Source organism: Nanorana parkeri, unplaced genomic scaffold (assembly GCF_000935625.1).
Source record: "Nanorana parkeri isolate BGI_ZX_2015 unplaced genomic scaffold, ASM93562v1 scaffold2313, whole genome shotgun sequence".
NCBI classification, from domain to species: Eukaryota; Metazoa; Chordata; class Amphibia; order Anura; family Dicroglossidae; genus Nanorana; species Nanorana parkeri.
This window is the reverse complement of record NW_017308581.1, coordinates 171,847-187,568: the sequence shown is the minus strand read 5'-3', so window position 1 is coordinate 187,568 and position 15,722 is coordinate 171,847. Positions and strand designations below refer to the sequence as shown.

At 45.5% G+C, this 15,722-nt stretch overlaps 1 protein-coding gene across 1 annotated transcript in view; it reads right to left on the bottom strand.

Moving 5' to 3' along the window:
- The window catches only part of DDR2 (discoidin domain receptor tyrosine kinase 2), an 81,025-nt gene that overhangs the window by 23,287 nt on the left and 42,016 nt on the right, over positions 1 to 15,722 (bottom strand). The window contains exon 9 of the mRNA XM_018573280.1: positions 11,106 to 11,168. Coding sequence (XP_018428782.1) covers positions 11,106 to 11,168 — 63 coding nt within the window. The remainder of the gene's footprint in view (positions 1 to 11,105; positions 11,169 to 15,722) is intronic.

The window sequence follows — 15,722 nt, the reverse complement described above, 5'->3', positions numbered from 1 at the left end:
TTAGTCAGTATGAATAGCAGGTCGTCTGCGTATCCAGCTATTTTATGAGTCCGTGGGCCTGGGAGCAATCCGGAGATGTCTGGGTTATTTCTAATTCTACAAAGTAGGGGTTCTAGTGATAAGATAAAAAGCAGGGGTGAGAGTGGGCATCCCTGCCTGGTACCATTTGACAGTAGGAAGTAATCAGAGTATGTGCCGTTAACCCGTACTCTGGCCGTGGGGATAGAATAGATGGCAGTTCTCCATCTACAAAGGTTGACTCCAAACCCCATCGCCCGGACCGTCGAAAGAAGGAACGACCAGTCCACCCGGTCGAACGCTTTTTCCGCGTCGGTGGAGAGGAGTATGGTGGGGATGTGTTTTTCTGTGGCATGGTAAATGGCATTTAGCACCCTGACAGTGTTGTCCTTAGCGTCTCTGTGTGGTAGAAAGCCCACCTGGTCGGTGTGGATGAGTTTGCTGATGCGAGTGGCCAAGACCTTCGAGAACAATTTCAGGTCCACATTGAGTGGGGAAATTGGGCGGTAGCTGGAGCATAGGGAATGGTCCTCTCCTTCTTTGGGGATAACTGTAATAGTAGCTCGTAGGGAGTCAACGGGGAAAGAGTGACCGGCGGGGGGAGAGAATTATAAGCCTGAAGGAACGACGTGGTTAGTTGTTCACTAAAAAGCCTATAATATAGCGAAGGTAAAATCCTTCGGGTCCAGGTGCCTTGCGCGGTTTCATTTGACGTATAGCCGTCGTCCATTCCGCCGCGGAAATAGGGGAGTCCAACTCGGCTTCTAGCGCTACCGCGCGGGATTGTTTGTGGCGGAGTTCTACCGAGCTAATTTGAGCCAGCTGTGTGGAGATTGTCTCCAAGCGTTGTCGTTTCGCACGGGATGCATGAGAGATAAAAATACCCTACATGCAGCATTTGTGCGCCTCCCATATAGAGAGTCTGGTTTTGGTGGAAATAGTGAGTCAGTTCTTGTTTAATGCGATCTGTCAACAGGACGTCATCTAAGAGGAAGTCATTAAGCTGCCAGGTCTGGCACCTTCCAAATGTAGCAACATTTCCATGAGAATGGGGGCGTGAACTGAGATCGTGAGAACATCGATGGAAGTACAGATCCCCCTGTCTAAGCAGAAAGTAATCTATCCTCGAATATACTTTATGTGCTGAAGAGTAAAATGAGTAGTCGCGGTCCCGGGCATGCATAAGTCTCCATACATCTACCAGTTGTTCCACATGGAGGGTCTTTCGCAGACGGCGGAGAAAGGTATAGGAGAGATGTGATGCATTCCTGGAAACGTCAAGTTGCGGTTCCAGTGCGACGTTGAAGTCCCCTCCCATAATGAGTATCCCCTCTACAAAGTCCGACAGGGCTAGGAGGCACTCCTGTAGAAAGGAGATCTGGTCAGAGTTGGGGGCATAGATGTTGACCATGGTAACCAGAGAGCCATAAAAGCGACCTTTTACAAACAGATATCTCCCCTCACTATCGCTCACTGTGGACACGTGCTGCCAACCTGAAGATCTAGCCACAAGTATACTGACCCCCCGTGTTTTGGCTGCAGGGGATGACCCATGATACACAAAGGGGAGTCGGAGAGTCTTGGGATGCAGTCCGACTTGAAGTGCGTTTCTTGGAGATACGCCACCTGGACTCTATGTCTCCACAACCCTGGGCCGTTTCTCTGGGATATTGAGACCCTTCACATTCCAGGAGAGGAATTTCGTGGCTAGGGCTACAGCTGTACTATCCCTGCGTTGAGCCATGGCTGCTGGTGTCGAGGCAAGACAGGAAGGGTTGAGGGAGTGAGGGGTGGAAAGGGGGAAGAAGAACGAAGAAGGGGGATACAAGCAGGAGAGCAAGAGGTAGGTAGGTAGGTAGATAGAAAAGTATAGCAGGTCTGAGTTAAGGCGTCAGCCCGCTATCAGGGATATAAGGACAGTACAGAACACTTATGCAATAAAACAACAGTAATGTTCAACGTTTAGAACTGAAACTGGAAAATCACAACTAAAACAGCCCTCAGCGCTTCAAGCGAAGAGGGAACCTAGGTGGGGGAATGTGAAGCAAGGAAGCGTATGGAGGTGCTCCCTCGGGTACCCGTGTATGCAATGCGTCCCCACGACACTCTAGCTGGGGTAGCAACCGAAGGCTGCATATAAAGTATAATCGATCCCTCGGCCACCCAGAGCGTGGAGCCCAGGGAGCGACTATTTCAGGACTAAACTGGGCGTATATTAGGGAGAGAGCTCCAACGCTCATCAGCTGGACTACGTCCTTTAAAGTAGGTAGTCGCCTGGAGCGGGTCAGCGTGCGGGGGTGGCACAGAAGGTTCCACAGCAAAACAACAAGAGAGCATGTAGTCAGTGTACGAAAGACGGCACGGGCAAGGCTCGGCAGAAACCGCCAGGCCCGGGGTACCTGTAATGTAAAGGGATTATGACAGAGAAATCACTGTAAAATCATATAGGTATAACCGCACACGTTTGATGCCCCATCTCAGCACCCCCGGGGAACCATAGGTGTTTCAAAAAAGGATATAAATTGCAAAAGTTAGATGGGGTGCCGGGAGGTGGGGCGGCAACAAGGAGCAACAATGCCAGGCCTGGTACCAGCAACCTCCGAGGGTATGCTTGCATATGGACTGGCTGAGGGGTCCGCACATTGTTCAATTCAACCTGTGGGGCTCAAGCCGGTGAATGTGCCTGGTCGCTGTCCTCAGTGGGTAGTCCATTATCCTAAAATGGGCAGGGGGAGTCAAGTGTGGGTCCGGGCTTTGGCCCTGAAGGAAAGAACCAAGGATGGTGAGTCAATGTCTACGGTATATTTCTGGGCTCCTTTAGGGTATTTTCAGGTCTCGTGGGACACCGTGTCCAGGGCCGAATCGACTCTGGAGCGGCACCGTGAACGCCCTCTGCGAGGCCTATGCGGTCTGGGAGCCGTCGGGATATTAGGCCTCGAGGCTGTAGGGGTGAGGAGCCAGTCAGGGACATCGATGGGCTCTATGTCCAGAAAAGCAAACAGTTCTGGGAGCTAATCAGGCGTCATCAGGAGAAACGTGGATCCGTCCCTCTGCACTTGCAGATGAAAAGGGTGACCCCATTTGTAGGATGCTCCTGCAGAGGATATCTGCGCGAGGAGCTGGCGGATCAGGCGTCTTAGGAAGAGAGTATGTCTGGATAGATCAGGCATGACAGTGATCACCGCACCATCAAAGTCCACAAATTTCTTGAGCCAGGCTTGCCTCATTATGGCCTCTTTCTGTACAAATAAATTAATCCTGCACAATACGTCTCTGGGGCCCGTGCGATCAGAGCCCGGTGGCCATTGACCCTGTGCACCCTGTCCATTTCTATGGGTGTCAGGGGGTCACAATCCAGAAGCTGGTTTAGGATAGCTTGGGTGGAGGAGCGTAGGTCAACCCCGGCAGTGGATTCAGGGACCCCCCTCAGGCGCACGTTGTTCCGCCGATTCCTGTTCTCACTGTCGTCTAGTTTGAGATACAGCAAGGCATGGGCCCTATGCTGGGCCGCAGCAGAGGACTCCAGGGCGGCGACTCTGTTCACCAGATCGTCGTGGGACGATTCTACTGTGGTCACCCTTTGTTCCAGTCCATTGACTGACTGGGCAACCCCCTCAATCTCCCTGCGTAATGTCCCCTCCACCTGCTGCGCTAGGCGGTTCACGTCATCCTAGGGAGTGCAGCAGTGCCCTGATGTCTTCCACTAGAACTGAGGCCAGGGCCGGCGATAACTGTGGGGCCGCTGGTTGTGTAGCAGTGTCATGCAGCCTCGGTGAGCGGATAGGGGAGCGGTCATAGACTGAGTGACTGGAGTGAGAGGGAGCCGCATCCAGTGCGGACTGACCTGGCCGAGGGAGTCCCTCCACGCAGGAGTCAAGATGGCCGTTTGGATCCATTCGTGCAGAGGCGGCCGCCAGGCTTCGTGGAGCCGCCGGCGAAAAGTATCCAGGTATAGTCCACCTGGAGGTCTTCTTGCAGGATCGGGTGAGTCCCCGGAACCAATCATGGGGATTAGAGTTGGAAATATGCAGGCAGTTCGCTGTAACGGGTACGTGAGGGAGCAGAGCTCGGCACACTCACGTCTCTACGGCTCCATTGCTTGGCCACGCCCCGTAAAACTTTTTTAAACTTTACTTTAATTGCTATCACATGGGGGGCTTACAAGCTCTTTAACGTGATGCTGGGGGTCCAAAAGACCCCCAGTGTCACCTTTACACTCTAAATAAGCTATTGAAGTGCAGATCACACTTCAATAGCTTATTGCTGGGCTTCAGGAGCCCAGCACTGACAGCGATGGGACCGGAAGTGATGCAATATGCGTCACTCTCCTCCCCAACTTCCCGCCGACACCCTGCAAGCTGGTCCTTAGTCCGTAGGAGGGGCAACGGAGCCCAGGAAACAAGGCGGGGGTGTTTGGGTGGGGGGGTTGTAGAAGCAATCTGGCAACAGCTGAGCCACCAGAATCGCTTCTACTGTAAAGCTGGTTGCCGTCTCAACAAAACGGAACAGTCGCCGGGAGTCTGTGTAACCCCTTCCGACTTCATGATGGGATTATCCCGTCATAGGTCGTGAAGGGGTTAAAAATGCTGTTTGGCGAAGAGCAGCTCTTTTCATAGGGCTTAGAGCCTTTGATCTGTCTCGATCAGTCTGTCAGTTTACATCTGCTTCCATTCAAGTATGTCCAGGTCCAGGAAAGAAAACAGAAAAGGATTGCATCCCATTTTTGGAGGACTAGACGAAACAAAACGGATGTACACAGATGTAAATGGACATCATCAGTTTACACTCATTTAGTTAACATCTGTTTATATTATAAACTTCTTTTTTTTTACTTTTGCCCACCTTGTCATGGAGGAGCATGCACAGAGTCTTCTTTGTATGCATTTTGTGCAGCAGTCATGGCCTGGCATGTTTCCATATGAGACACATTCATTTGGTCCATGTCAAACCAGGCTTGTGGGACACCTCCTGCCACCAATACAGCGAAAGTGTGAAGGAAAAGAGACTGTGGCAGGAGGTGTTCCAGACTGTTACCTCAAAGTGGGCAACCCTCACTGATCAGTAGCAACAGAAGCTTTCTTTCTTCAAAAAACCTCAAAAAACAACAAATAAGCATGAGCATGTGAAAAATGAATAAAAGTAGATGGGAAACCGGATGTAAATGTAACTGAATGTAGCTGAACTGAAGTGCTGAAGTGAAGACGGATTTGCAAACTTTTCACTGTCATCATTTAACAGATCTTTATGCAACTGAACTCATGGAGCCCATGTGAAAGGGGCCTAAAAGTGAAACAATAAAAATGCACAATACAACAATGCAAAAAACTTGGAGGATGCCTTAAACCTGCCTGTGAAGTAGCATACCTGTAGGATGAACGAAAGCAAAAGTGACAATTAGAAAAAAAAATGCCACTAACTGACATTTCTCAGCCTGTTTTATTCTGTTTGTAAACAAAGCCTTTTTCTAAGGCTAAATGGCATGGGCTTGCCAAACAAAGACCATGGGGCTTTGGACACTGTCCTGGATAACAGGTTCCAATGCAAAAAAAAAATAGCATTCAGAAGGGAGCAGATTCCCTTACAAACACAATTCCCTTAAATAATGTGCTCGAGTTTGCCTTAAACCTGTCTCTGAAGTGGTGCACCTGTACAATCTACTAAAGCAAGAGAGATGTTTACAAAGGAAAACAATACCATTTAATTTGCTGCTAAATTATATTTCCCAGCTGTTTTGTTCTGCTTGATTCCCCTCAACATCCATACAAGACCATTATCCTAAATGAGGGTCTGGAACGAATTGTAAAGGGGGAACCTAGGGGAAGAAATTGCATGGGGTTCCCCCTAAACATCCATATCAGAGCCTTATCATTGATGAGGATCTCCTATGGATCTTAAAAGGGACACCATAGAAGAAAACAAGAAAAAAAAAAGCCCCCCCTCCCCCCCAAATATATACCAGACCCTTATCCAAGCATGCAGCCTGGATGGCCAGGAAATGGAAAGGGGAAACAAGTGTGCTGCCATGACCATATTTTGTTAAGGGCATCATCTGGGATCTCCCACTCCTTTCTTTATATTCAGCTGCCCAGCTATAAAAGCATAAATTCAGAGCACTTTTACAACAGCACTTTGAAAAGGCACCAAAATGAAAGGATTAGCAACTATTTCTCATAACGACTGCAGGTAAATCTCTTTCCTATAGCTTTCCTTCTCCCATTTTGCTTCTATCTCCCTCCTCCCTTAACATGCTCTCTCTTCCTCTCTTTCTCACAGTAGTATCCTCTATCTTTAAACTCTCATTCCTTCACCCCTCTTCTCCCCCCCACCCCCAACTGCACATACTGTACATATTACCCTCACTCCTGTCCTCTCCCTGTTACTGCACCCATCAACCTCTGTTTATCCTACACCCACATGCTGGCAAAGCCTCCAGAACATTTGAGCATGTGCACTACTGTAAATCTAACTTTCCTCTTACTTCTGTCACCCTTTTGCTTCTCCTACTTTCTGGGAACATTTGCCCTTATCCTGACCCCCCACAATCTAGGTTTATTCAGCACATCGAACACCCTTTTTCCTCTGGCAGCAGACGCAATCCAAGTTATCTCATTGCTATATCTCTGCTCCCAAGATCCAGTCCCCCCTTTTAATGTGCCCTCTGGAATTCTTGCTCAGTCTGTAACAAGCTCACCTCCATCCATGACCTCTTTATCTCCAACTCCTTTAACCCACTTGCGGCTACTGAAACCTGGCTCCAGAATTCTGACTCTGCCGCACTGGTTGCCCTTTTCCATTGTGACCTCCACTGGACTCACTACCCCAGACCCAGTGGATGCAAGGGAGGCGGATTTGGCTTCCTTCTATCCCCACAAAGCACATTCCAAGTTCTTCCTACACCACCTTCTCTATCACTTTCCTCTTTCTAAGTTCATTGTATAAGTCTGTTTTCCCCTGTTTCTCTGAGAATTGCTGTGATTTATCAACCTCCAGGACTAATATCACACTTCCTTGACAACTTCTCTGCCTGGCTACCCTATCTTTCCTCTGAAACATACATTGTCATTGTCGGTGACTTTAATATCTCTGTCAATATTAACAACACACATAGGCAGAACTACTGCACCAAGGCCTGAGGCTGTGGGGGGGGGGATCATTGAGGTCCGGGCCTGGGCACCCCCTTGGTGGAATATGGGGCAGTGCACTACTGGGTTCCTGGGGCTCCGCACTGTCAACGGCCTTCTCAGCAAGGGGACTCACTCAAGGGGACTGTGACTCACCGCTCTGTCTCCCGGCCGCGTCCCTAGTAACAGGTGTCCGGAGAGGAGAAGTATGTGTCACATGCCGTGCCCCCAGCACACCGTCTAGCTGGGGGCCTGTGAGGCTCTGGCAAGGTGAGTCTGAATGAGGAGCGGAGACTTTGCGAGTGCGGTGAAATGTGAAATCGCACTAACAAAGTCGGATAGAAGTGACATTTAAGGACCGATCTGCTGTTCCAGGGCTGATCGGTTCTCCTGCACATGCGATCTGCGATGCCAATCTGCCCTGGAACAGCTGACAAAGCGTTGGAATGCTTCACCTGTTGGCGGTCATATATTCCACCTCTGTAAAACTAGGCGGGATTACGTTAAAACGTGTGACCACGTCACAGGTAGTCACAAGCAGCCTCTGAGATACTCAGCCTAACTTCTTCCTTTGTCCTAACACATTGGACAGGCCTTCCTACTCACTCTGATGGTAACACCCTTTATCTCATATTCTCCCATTGTTGCACTCCCAGCAATCTCACCAACACCCCTTTTCCACTTTCTGATCACAACCTCATCAGATTCACACTCTCCCTATTGTTAGCCCCCCACCACTCCAAATAGCAAACCGCTACCCGTAGGAACCTTTGCCACTTTAACCCCTCTCTTCTTTACTCGCAACAGACTACCTTTATGACAAAATGACAACCATTTCATGTCCTGACCTTGCCACTTCTCTCTACAATAGCTCACTCTTGTCCTCTTGTCCTGTATGGATGCACTTGCCCCTCTCACCACTCACAGAATCAGGCCCCATCCACTAAAGCCTTGGCAGACAGATGACACTAGAAGACTCAGAAGACATAGTCATGCTGTTAAGCGACTATAGTATAAATCCAAATCCCTGAAAGACTTCACCCAATATAAATCTGCCCTCCTAAAACACAGTACCTGCCTCAACACAGCCAAACAGACCTATTTCATCACACTCATTAACATCATCTCATCTAGTCCTAGTCAGCTCTTTTCTACCTTCAGCTCCCAACTTCACCCCCATCCGCCTCCTCCAACCAACTCACTGACTGCCCAGTAGATTGCCAATCACTTCGGAGATAAGATTTATACAATTCACTACGAAATCTCCACTTTCCAGACCTCTCCCACTCCAAAAACACCTTGTCTACCACCACACTCACTACTCTCTTTTTTTTGATGCAGTTAACATGTGAAGTTGCTACTCTTTTGTCTAACACATGCCTAACCACCTGCCCCTTGGTCCCCATCCACTCACAACTACTCCAGTCACCCTCTAGCTCTATTTTACACTCTCTTACTCACATCTTCAATCTCTCCCTTTCTAATGGTGTCATCCCTACACCTCTAAAACAAGCATTGGTGACCCCAAATTAAAAAACACTCTTTGGGGCCCACCAGTCTGAACAACTTGAGACCCATCTTCTTGCTCCCGCCACAGCCGGCCACCGCCGGCCACCGCCGCTACCTTACCGTTAACAATCTCTTTGATCCGTTTCAATCTGGCTTTCGTCCACAACACTCCACAGAAACTGTCCTTCTAAAACTTACTAGCGATCTACTAACTGCTGAAACCAATGGTCACTACTCTATACACATACTTTCAGACCTTTCTGCTGCCTTTGACATAGTTGAACACCCACTTCTCCTTAATAAACTCAAATCCCTTGGTATCCAGGACTCTGCTCTCTCATGGTTCACCTCCTACCTATCTCAGTTCTTGGGCCCCTTCTATTCTCCATCTACACCTGTTCTCTGAGTCAATTGATAGCCTCCCATGGCTTCCAATACCATCTTTATACTGATGACATCCAAATCTATCCCTCCACTCCTCAGCTCACCCCCTCTGTCTCTTTACATATGACTAATCTACTTACTGACATCTCAGCACGGATGTCAAACCACTACCCCTCAAATTCAATCTGTCTAAAACTGAACTTATAATATTTCCTCCTCTCCATGTTCCCTCCCCCGACTTCTCCATCACAATCAACAGCACTACAATCAACCCCTCCTATCATGCAAGTGTAATCCTTGATTCTGATCTCTCCTTTCAGCCCCACATCCAATCACTATTTCAATCTTGCTGACTCAACATCCGTAACCTTTCTAAAATTAGCCCCTCTTTATCAAACGAAACCGGAAAGCTTCTAATTCACTCCCTTGTAATCTCTTGTCTCAACTACTGTAACTCCTTCCCTGTTGGCCTACCACTAAACAGGCTATTCCCTTTCAGTCTATCATGAATGCTACTGCCAGACTCATCCACCTTACCAACCATTCAGTGTCTGCCACCCCTCTTTGCCATTCCCTCTTCTGGCTCCCAATTGCCCAACAAATAAAATTCAAAATACTAACAACAACATACAAAGCCATTCACAACTCTGCCCCCAACTACATCTCCAACCTCATCTCAAAATATCACCCAAACCGTCCTCTCCACTCCTCTCAAGACCTCCTGCTCTCTTATCACCTCCTCCAATGCTCGCCTCCAGGACTTCTCTAGAGTGTCTCCCATCCTCTGGAACTACCCCTATCTGTCCGCTTATCTCGTACGCTATCCACCTTTAGGCGATCCTTAAAAACTCCTCTCTTCAGGGAAGCCTATCCCACCTCAACATAACTGCCCTTTTCCTTCTTCCACTTACTCAATCGAAACAATTATTACCTTTTGTATCACTTTCTCCTCCTACTAGATTGTAAGCTCTCACAAGCAGTGCCCTCCTAACCCTATTGTACTGAAATTGTATTGTAACTGTACTGTCTCCCCCATTTTGTGAAGAGCTGCGCAAACTGTTGGCACTATATAAATCCTGTATTATAATAATATGTTATTTGTGACAGAGGTCCGTCGGGAGTGCATCATGTTAGCAGTCAGGATGTTTTGTTTTGGCAGGCGCCATTCATTGTCATTGACACGGATTTACAACACTGGACAACAGGACTAACAAAGGATTTACACTGTATTACATGTTTATTTATTTTTTAATAAAATACTTTGTCAAAAGTGTTGGGTGTTTATTTACTACTTTTTTTATTGGGAATAAGTAACCAGGTGTACCTCTTACTCATTTACATGGGGGAGCCAGATATCTACGGACCCCCTTATTTTAAAGGAGACTTCCATATACTGATAAGTTCCCCAGACAGATCCCAACATGCTCTTGGGGACCCTATCAACATGAGGACAAGGTGCCTTGTCAGGGAAGGGGTGAAGGAGGTTTCACTGGTCCCTGGCAAGGTACCCCCCTTTGTTGATGGACTATGGCTTGGTACCTAGTATGATTCGCAGCCCTAAAATCCAAAGCAGACCTCTATGTTGGGTAAGGGTCTGATATGGATTTAGGGGAGACCCCACATAATTTTCTGCATAGCACCATTGGTTGTTGTAGTGAACCATAACTAGGAATGACTGTGTGGCCACCGGCGTCCTCACGGCTGATAACATTATTGGCTGCTAGGGTGCTGGTGATTGCACAGTGATTGGTTGCTAGGACACAGGTGGCAAAAAGCATCCTAACAACCAAAGATGCTGTGTGGCCACTTGTGTTCTAGCAACTAAAGATGCTTGCAGCTTGCACACCAAGACGTTGTGATCTAGTGGGTGTAGTAATACAGGCACTAAATTAATGACTTCCAGCTGCAATAGCAGCCAGAGGTTCGCATGGGTGAACAGGCCAAATTTAGCTATTTAGCTCACCCATTTTAAGAATCGCAAGCATGCAAAGTTTGGTGCAAACCGTGCATGGCTGTGAACGTAAATCCCATCCGTAATAATTAGCACCATAATTTAAAAAAGTTTATACATACCATATGTGGTAGGAACACCAGCAGGCCGGGGCGGACTTAGTGAATTGTTGTACATAGTAGCATCTATAAGAACAGAGGAAATATACTGATGCTTATGTGCATATACACATGCATACACACAAACTAATGTCCTTTCTGTGCATAAGGAAATAATAAATCGCTGTAAATGCCAATCAATATCTAAGGCAAACATAAATATAGACCTGCAAACCTCTTTTTTTGCCTATTTTTGTGTATTTTTTGTTATTTAATGTTTTTTATACAATAGAATAAAAAAGCACAAAAATACATTTTTAACAATGGGTTGCTACTTTGGCAGCTTTTTCTCATATTGTGGAAAAAAAAGTCAAGATTCTTTTTTTTTTGTATGTGCAGTTTATTTTTATATGTTACAAAAACTTTACATACTAGAATACACAGAAAACTTTACATTCTTACTAAGTTGTTATTTACGTGCCTTCTTTTTCATAGTGTAAAAAAAACAAGACAAATAACAACAAAATACACCAAAAACAAACAAAAGATACACAAGAGCCATTTTAAGTTACCCCATTGTAACCTGAAAAACAACTTTACTTTTTGCTTTCCCTATTTTCTCCAATGTATTTGGAGAAATTTGGAAATGTTATCCCCATGAAATCAGTGATTTTTTTATAGTTAACTCCTAGTTAAGTGGAACTTAAAAAAGTGAAGATTTGCTATCTTACAGTGAGTAACTTTGCCTAAGCAGTGCCTAGGAATATTTAACTTTTGTCACGAATTTCCCCTGAAAAATAGCATCGCACAGCGGCTGCTGATGAACATATTTTGACCCTGCCCTGCACACACAGAATGAAATTGCTCATAACAAGCTTCCATAGAATTTTAAATTACTCCTGGTCGGACTGCTTGTGACCACGAACCTACATGAGACCACCTGAGGATTAGTCTAGCACTGAGGTAATAAAAGAGGAACCCTGCATTCCAAATCCTGCCAAAACTCATATGCCGTACCCAAGATAGCGACTGAGACCTCTGGAGATAATGGTCCCTCGCTTCCGATTCTTTTGCAGACAGCCAAAATTCTATATCTTTTTAGAGGACTGACAATGACACTGCTCCTAATGATTTCCTCCTCTGTCGGATGAGAGACATAATTTAGGAAATCTTAGAGGTCTTGTGCAAACTCTCTTCAGAGCTCCTCCAAGAGATTAGGTATGATCACCCTACAAACTTGTTTGAACACCGGATGGACAATAAAGAAATAATAATTTGCGCCAATATTTGGTGTGGAAGCTGCCAAGCACTAAAAATACACCAAAATAAGTGTACCGAAACAGAATAAAATATAAATGTGCCAAGCTGAATACATACAAAACAAATGTGTAAGAACACAAATCTATATATATAAATCTCCCGAATGTGTATCCAACAACTCAGATCAGATCAGAGTGTGAAATATCAACTGACAAAATATCAGTGTATAGTCAAACTTGCAATAAAGTCCATGAATGTGATAATTAGACATATAATAACATCGACGTGTGTATCCACATAAGAAAATAAAGAATTATATCAAAAAGTGTAGTGAATCTATGGTAATGCAAAACAGTGATCAACACTCCCTTTCCGCTTTCCACCTGATGCACCCTGTGATCCAAAACGCACAGGGGGGTGCTCACCTGATGTTATGGACCCACTATGTAGGTCTCACAGCTCCCTTCTTAATAGGGGAGTAAACCCATGATTTCAAAGGTAATCTCAATGTAGGTCCTCTTCAGCAAGCATTAACATCTCAGAATTTCCAGAGAACAACTGAAGATTCTCAAATGTATTTGGGGTACCACAAGACGAAGATTTGCTAACCATATTTTGTACAGACAAAATATGTCTGTACAGACATTTCATATGTATTTACATAAGAATATAAAGAATGATATCAAATTCTATGTGCCAAACATGCCTAGGGATAGAAATCAGGAGAACCTGATAAAAAGTCTTCATGCAACTCAAGAACTTCATGCCTCTCCAGTTCCCATCTATAATTATTATTATTATTACATAGTATTTATATAGCGCCAACAGTTTGCGCAGCGCTTTACAATGTAAGGAAGACATTACAATTACAATACAATTCAAGACAAGATGGTAAGGAGGGCCCTGCCCCTGAGGGCTTACAATCTAATAGAGGAGGGGGAAATTATACATGAGGAGGTAGCTGTGAGGGGATGAATTATTTGAGAATGTAATGGTTCAGTGGTTAGGTTGAGGTGGGATAGGCTTCCCTGAAGAGATGAGTCAATGCGGCAGGCCATGCCCCTCCTCTCCATCCAACAGTTTGATTGATGGCAGAAAGAGCCTATGGCTCCTCCCCCTGCCACCGGGACGAACGGGGAGTGGAGAATCCCTTCTGGACCGGCGGCAGTGACAAGGAGCTGGCAGGTAAGTGTGGGGGAGAGTAAAAGGTACTGGGCGGTTTTTACCTTAATGCAGAGAATGCATTAGGGTAACAAATGCCCAGACCTTAATGCTACTTTGAGCTGGCCATACACTTTGAATTTTTTCTTGTTCAGCCCCACATGCTAAATAGGAAAAAATGCTTGACTCTCCCATCCACATTAACTACCTGCTGTCCGGCCGTTGTAATTAAACAGCCGGACAGCGGCTTCTTGAGGGCGGGTGGGCGTCTTTAGATCCTGAGCTCCGCTGTTCCCGGTGTGAGCCCGGGACCAGCACAGCAGCTCTGCAGCCGGAGATCAAAGGGAGCTCAGTACTGGTGCTCCATTTGATCTCCTCTCCTCTTCTGAATGCAGGCAGTGATGTGTATTACATCACTGCCTGCATTCAGTATCACTCTCCGGTACAGAAACCGGAGAGAAGCTGGTGTAGCAGGTCTCTGCTTCATCAGCTTCTCTGGGGGTCCCTAGGTGACATTAGGGGTCTTAAAGACCCCTGATGTCTCCATAAAGAGGACCTGTCACTGCAAATTGGCTATCACATAGGGAGCCTGTTTGCTCCCTATGTGATAGCAATAAAGTTCAGTGAAAAAAAAAGGTTTAAAAATATTTGTTACAAAAAAAAATTTAAAATCACATATCAAAGCAAGAAAAAAAAAATTAAAGTCCCCCACATACGTCATGCCCGCCTACGTGCGAAAAAACCAATTACATCCATTGCGCCGCACATGTTACATATCACCGCGAACGTCCGGATGAGAGCAATAATTCTAGGGTCATCAATCACTGATAACACTAAGCTGATAAGCGGTAAAAGCTTTTAAAGCGTCGGCTATGGTTAAATTTTGAGTATGGTAGTTTTTTGCGATTTAACGGGTGCGCACAATTTTAAAGCTTGACATGTTTGGTGTCTATTTACCTGATCTGACCCCGTCTTTTATATTTTACCAAAAAAATTGGGTAACAATAAATGTTTTATAACATAACGTAGGGAGAACAGGTTTTTCTTCAAAAATTTCGTTACTTTTTTTATTATATAGTAAAAAATTAAAACCCCAGTGGTGATTAAATACCACCAAAAGAAAGCTCTATCTGTCCCCAGAAAATTGTATAAAATTCATTTAAGTACAGAGTTGCATGACGGAATAAATGTCAGTCAAAGTACTGCAGAGCTGAACACTGAAAAATGGCCTGGTCAGGAAGGGGGTATAAACATCCCGGTCAGCAAGTGGTTAAACAGCATGGATAGGGGAATCTCTCCTGCCAGCTATTGTATTCTAACAGCTTAGACACCTTCACATGCCAGGAAGTCCATTGTTTTTTCAGGATGAATTACAGAAAAAAGGTACTTTTTTAGGGTACTGCTTAGGGTTCATTAAAATGTTTAAATGTTTTGTATAATATAACAAATCTTCACTTTTTGTGTTCAGGTCCACTATAAGATATGCTTTGTAAAAGCTTGTTGTACAGTGTGCATTTATACAAGTTGAAGTCGGTGTGAACAAGATGTTACTGCTGGAAAAACACAGCTGGTGTTATCATGCACTTTGTGCAGGACAACCAGCACGATACAAGAGTTCCTCTGAATGGCTTACAATCCTACAGTTGTATATATTGGATTGACCTGAGTTTGCAGGACTTGTGCCTTATACCAGCAGTATTGTCCAGTTCTTACCCTTGTGGCATGTCAAAAGTCATCATGCAGTAAAGCTAATACAACATTCAGCCCAAAATATCCAATCATTTAGTGTGATTTAGAGTCCCTGTATGTAGCCTAAACAGCCCATAGTCTAGTGGAAAAGTTATGCTTAGTATGCAGCATGTAGAGCACATTGCCTAGTGGGATGATGGAGCTTAGTATGTACTCTATACAGCCCACTACATAGTGGAATATATGGCAAAGTATGAAATCTTCACAGACCAAAGCCTAGCGTTATAATGAGGCCTAATATGAAAATTAAAGGCATGTATGCAAGCCTACACAGCCCACAGCATACACTGAAATTTGAGGTTTAGTATGCAAAATACTCAGCACACTGTCTAATGGGAAGAAAAGGCCTAGTATACAACCTACACAGTCTAGTTGGAGAATTAAGCTTTGTATGCAGCTGGCCCAATGCATAACATATACTATAGTGTAACACTCTTACTAGTAGTGTACAAAAATAAATAAAATGATTTA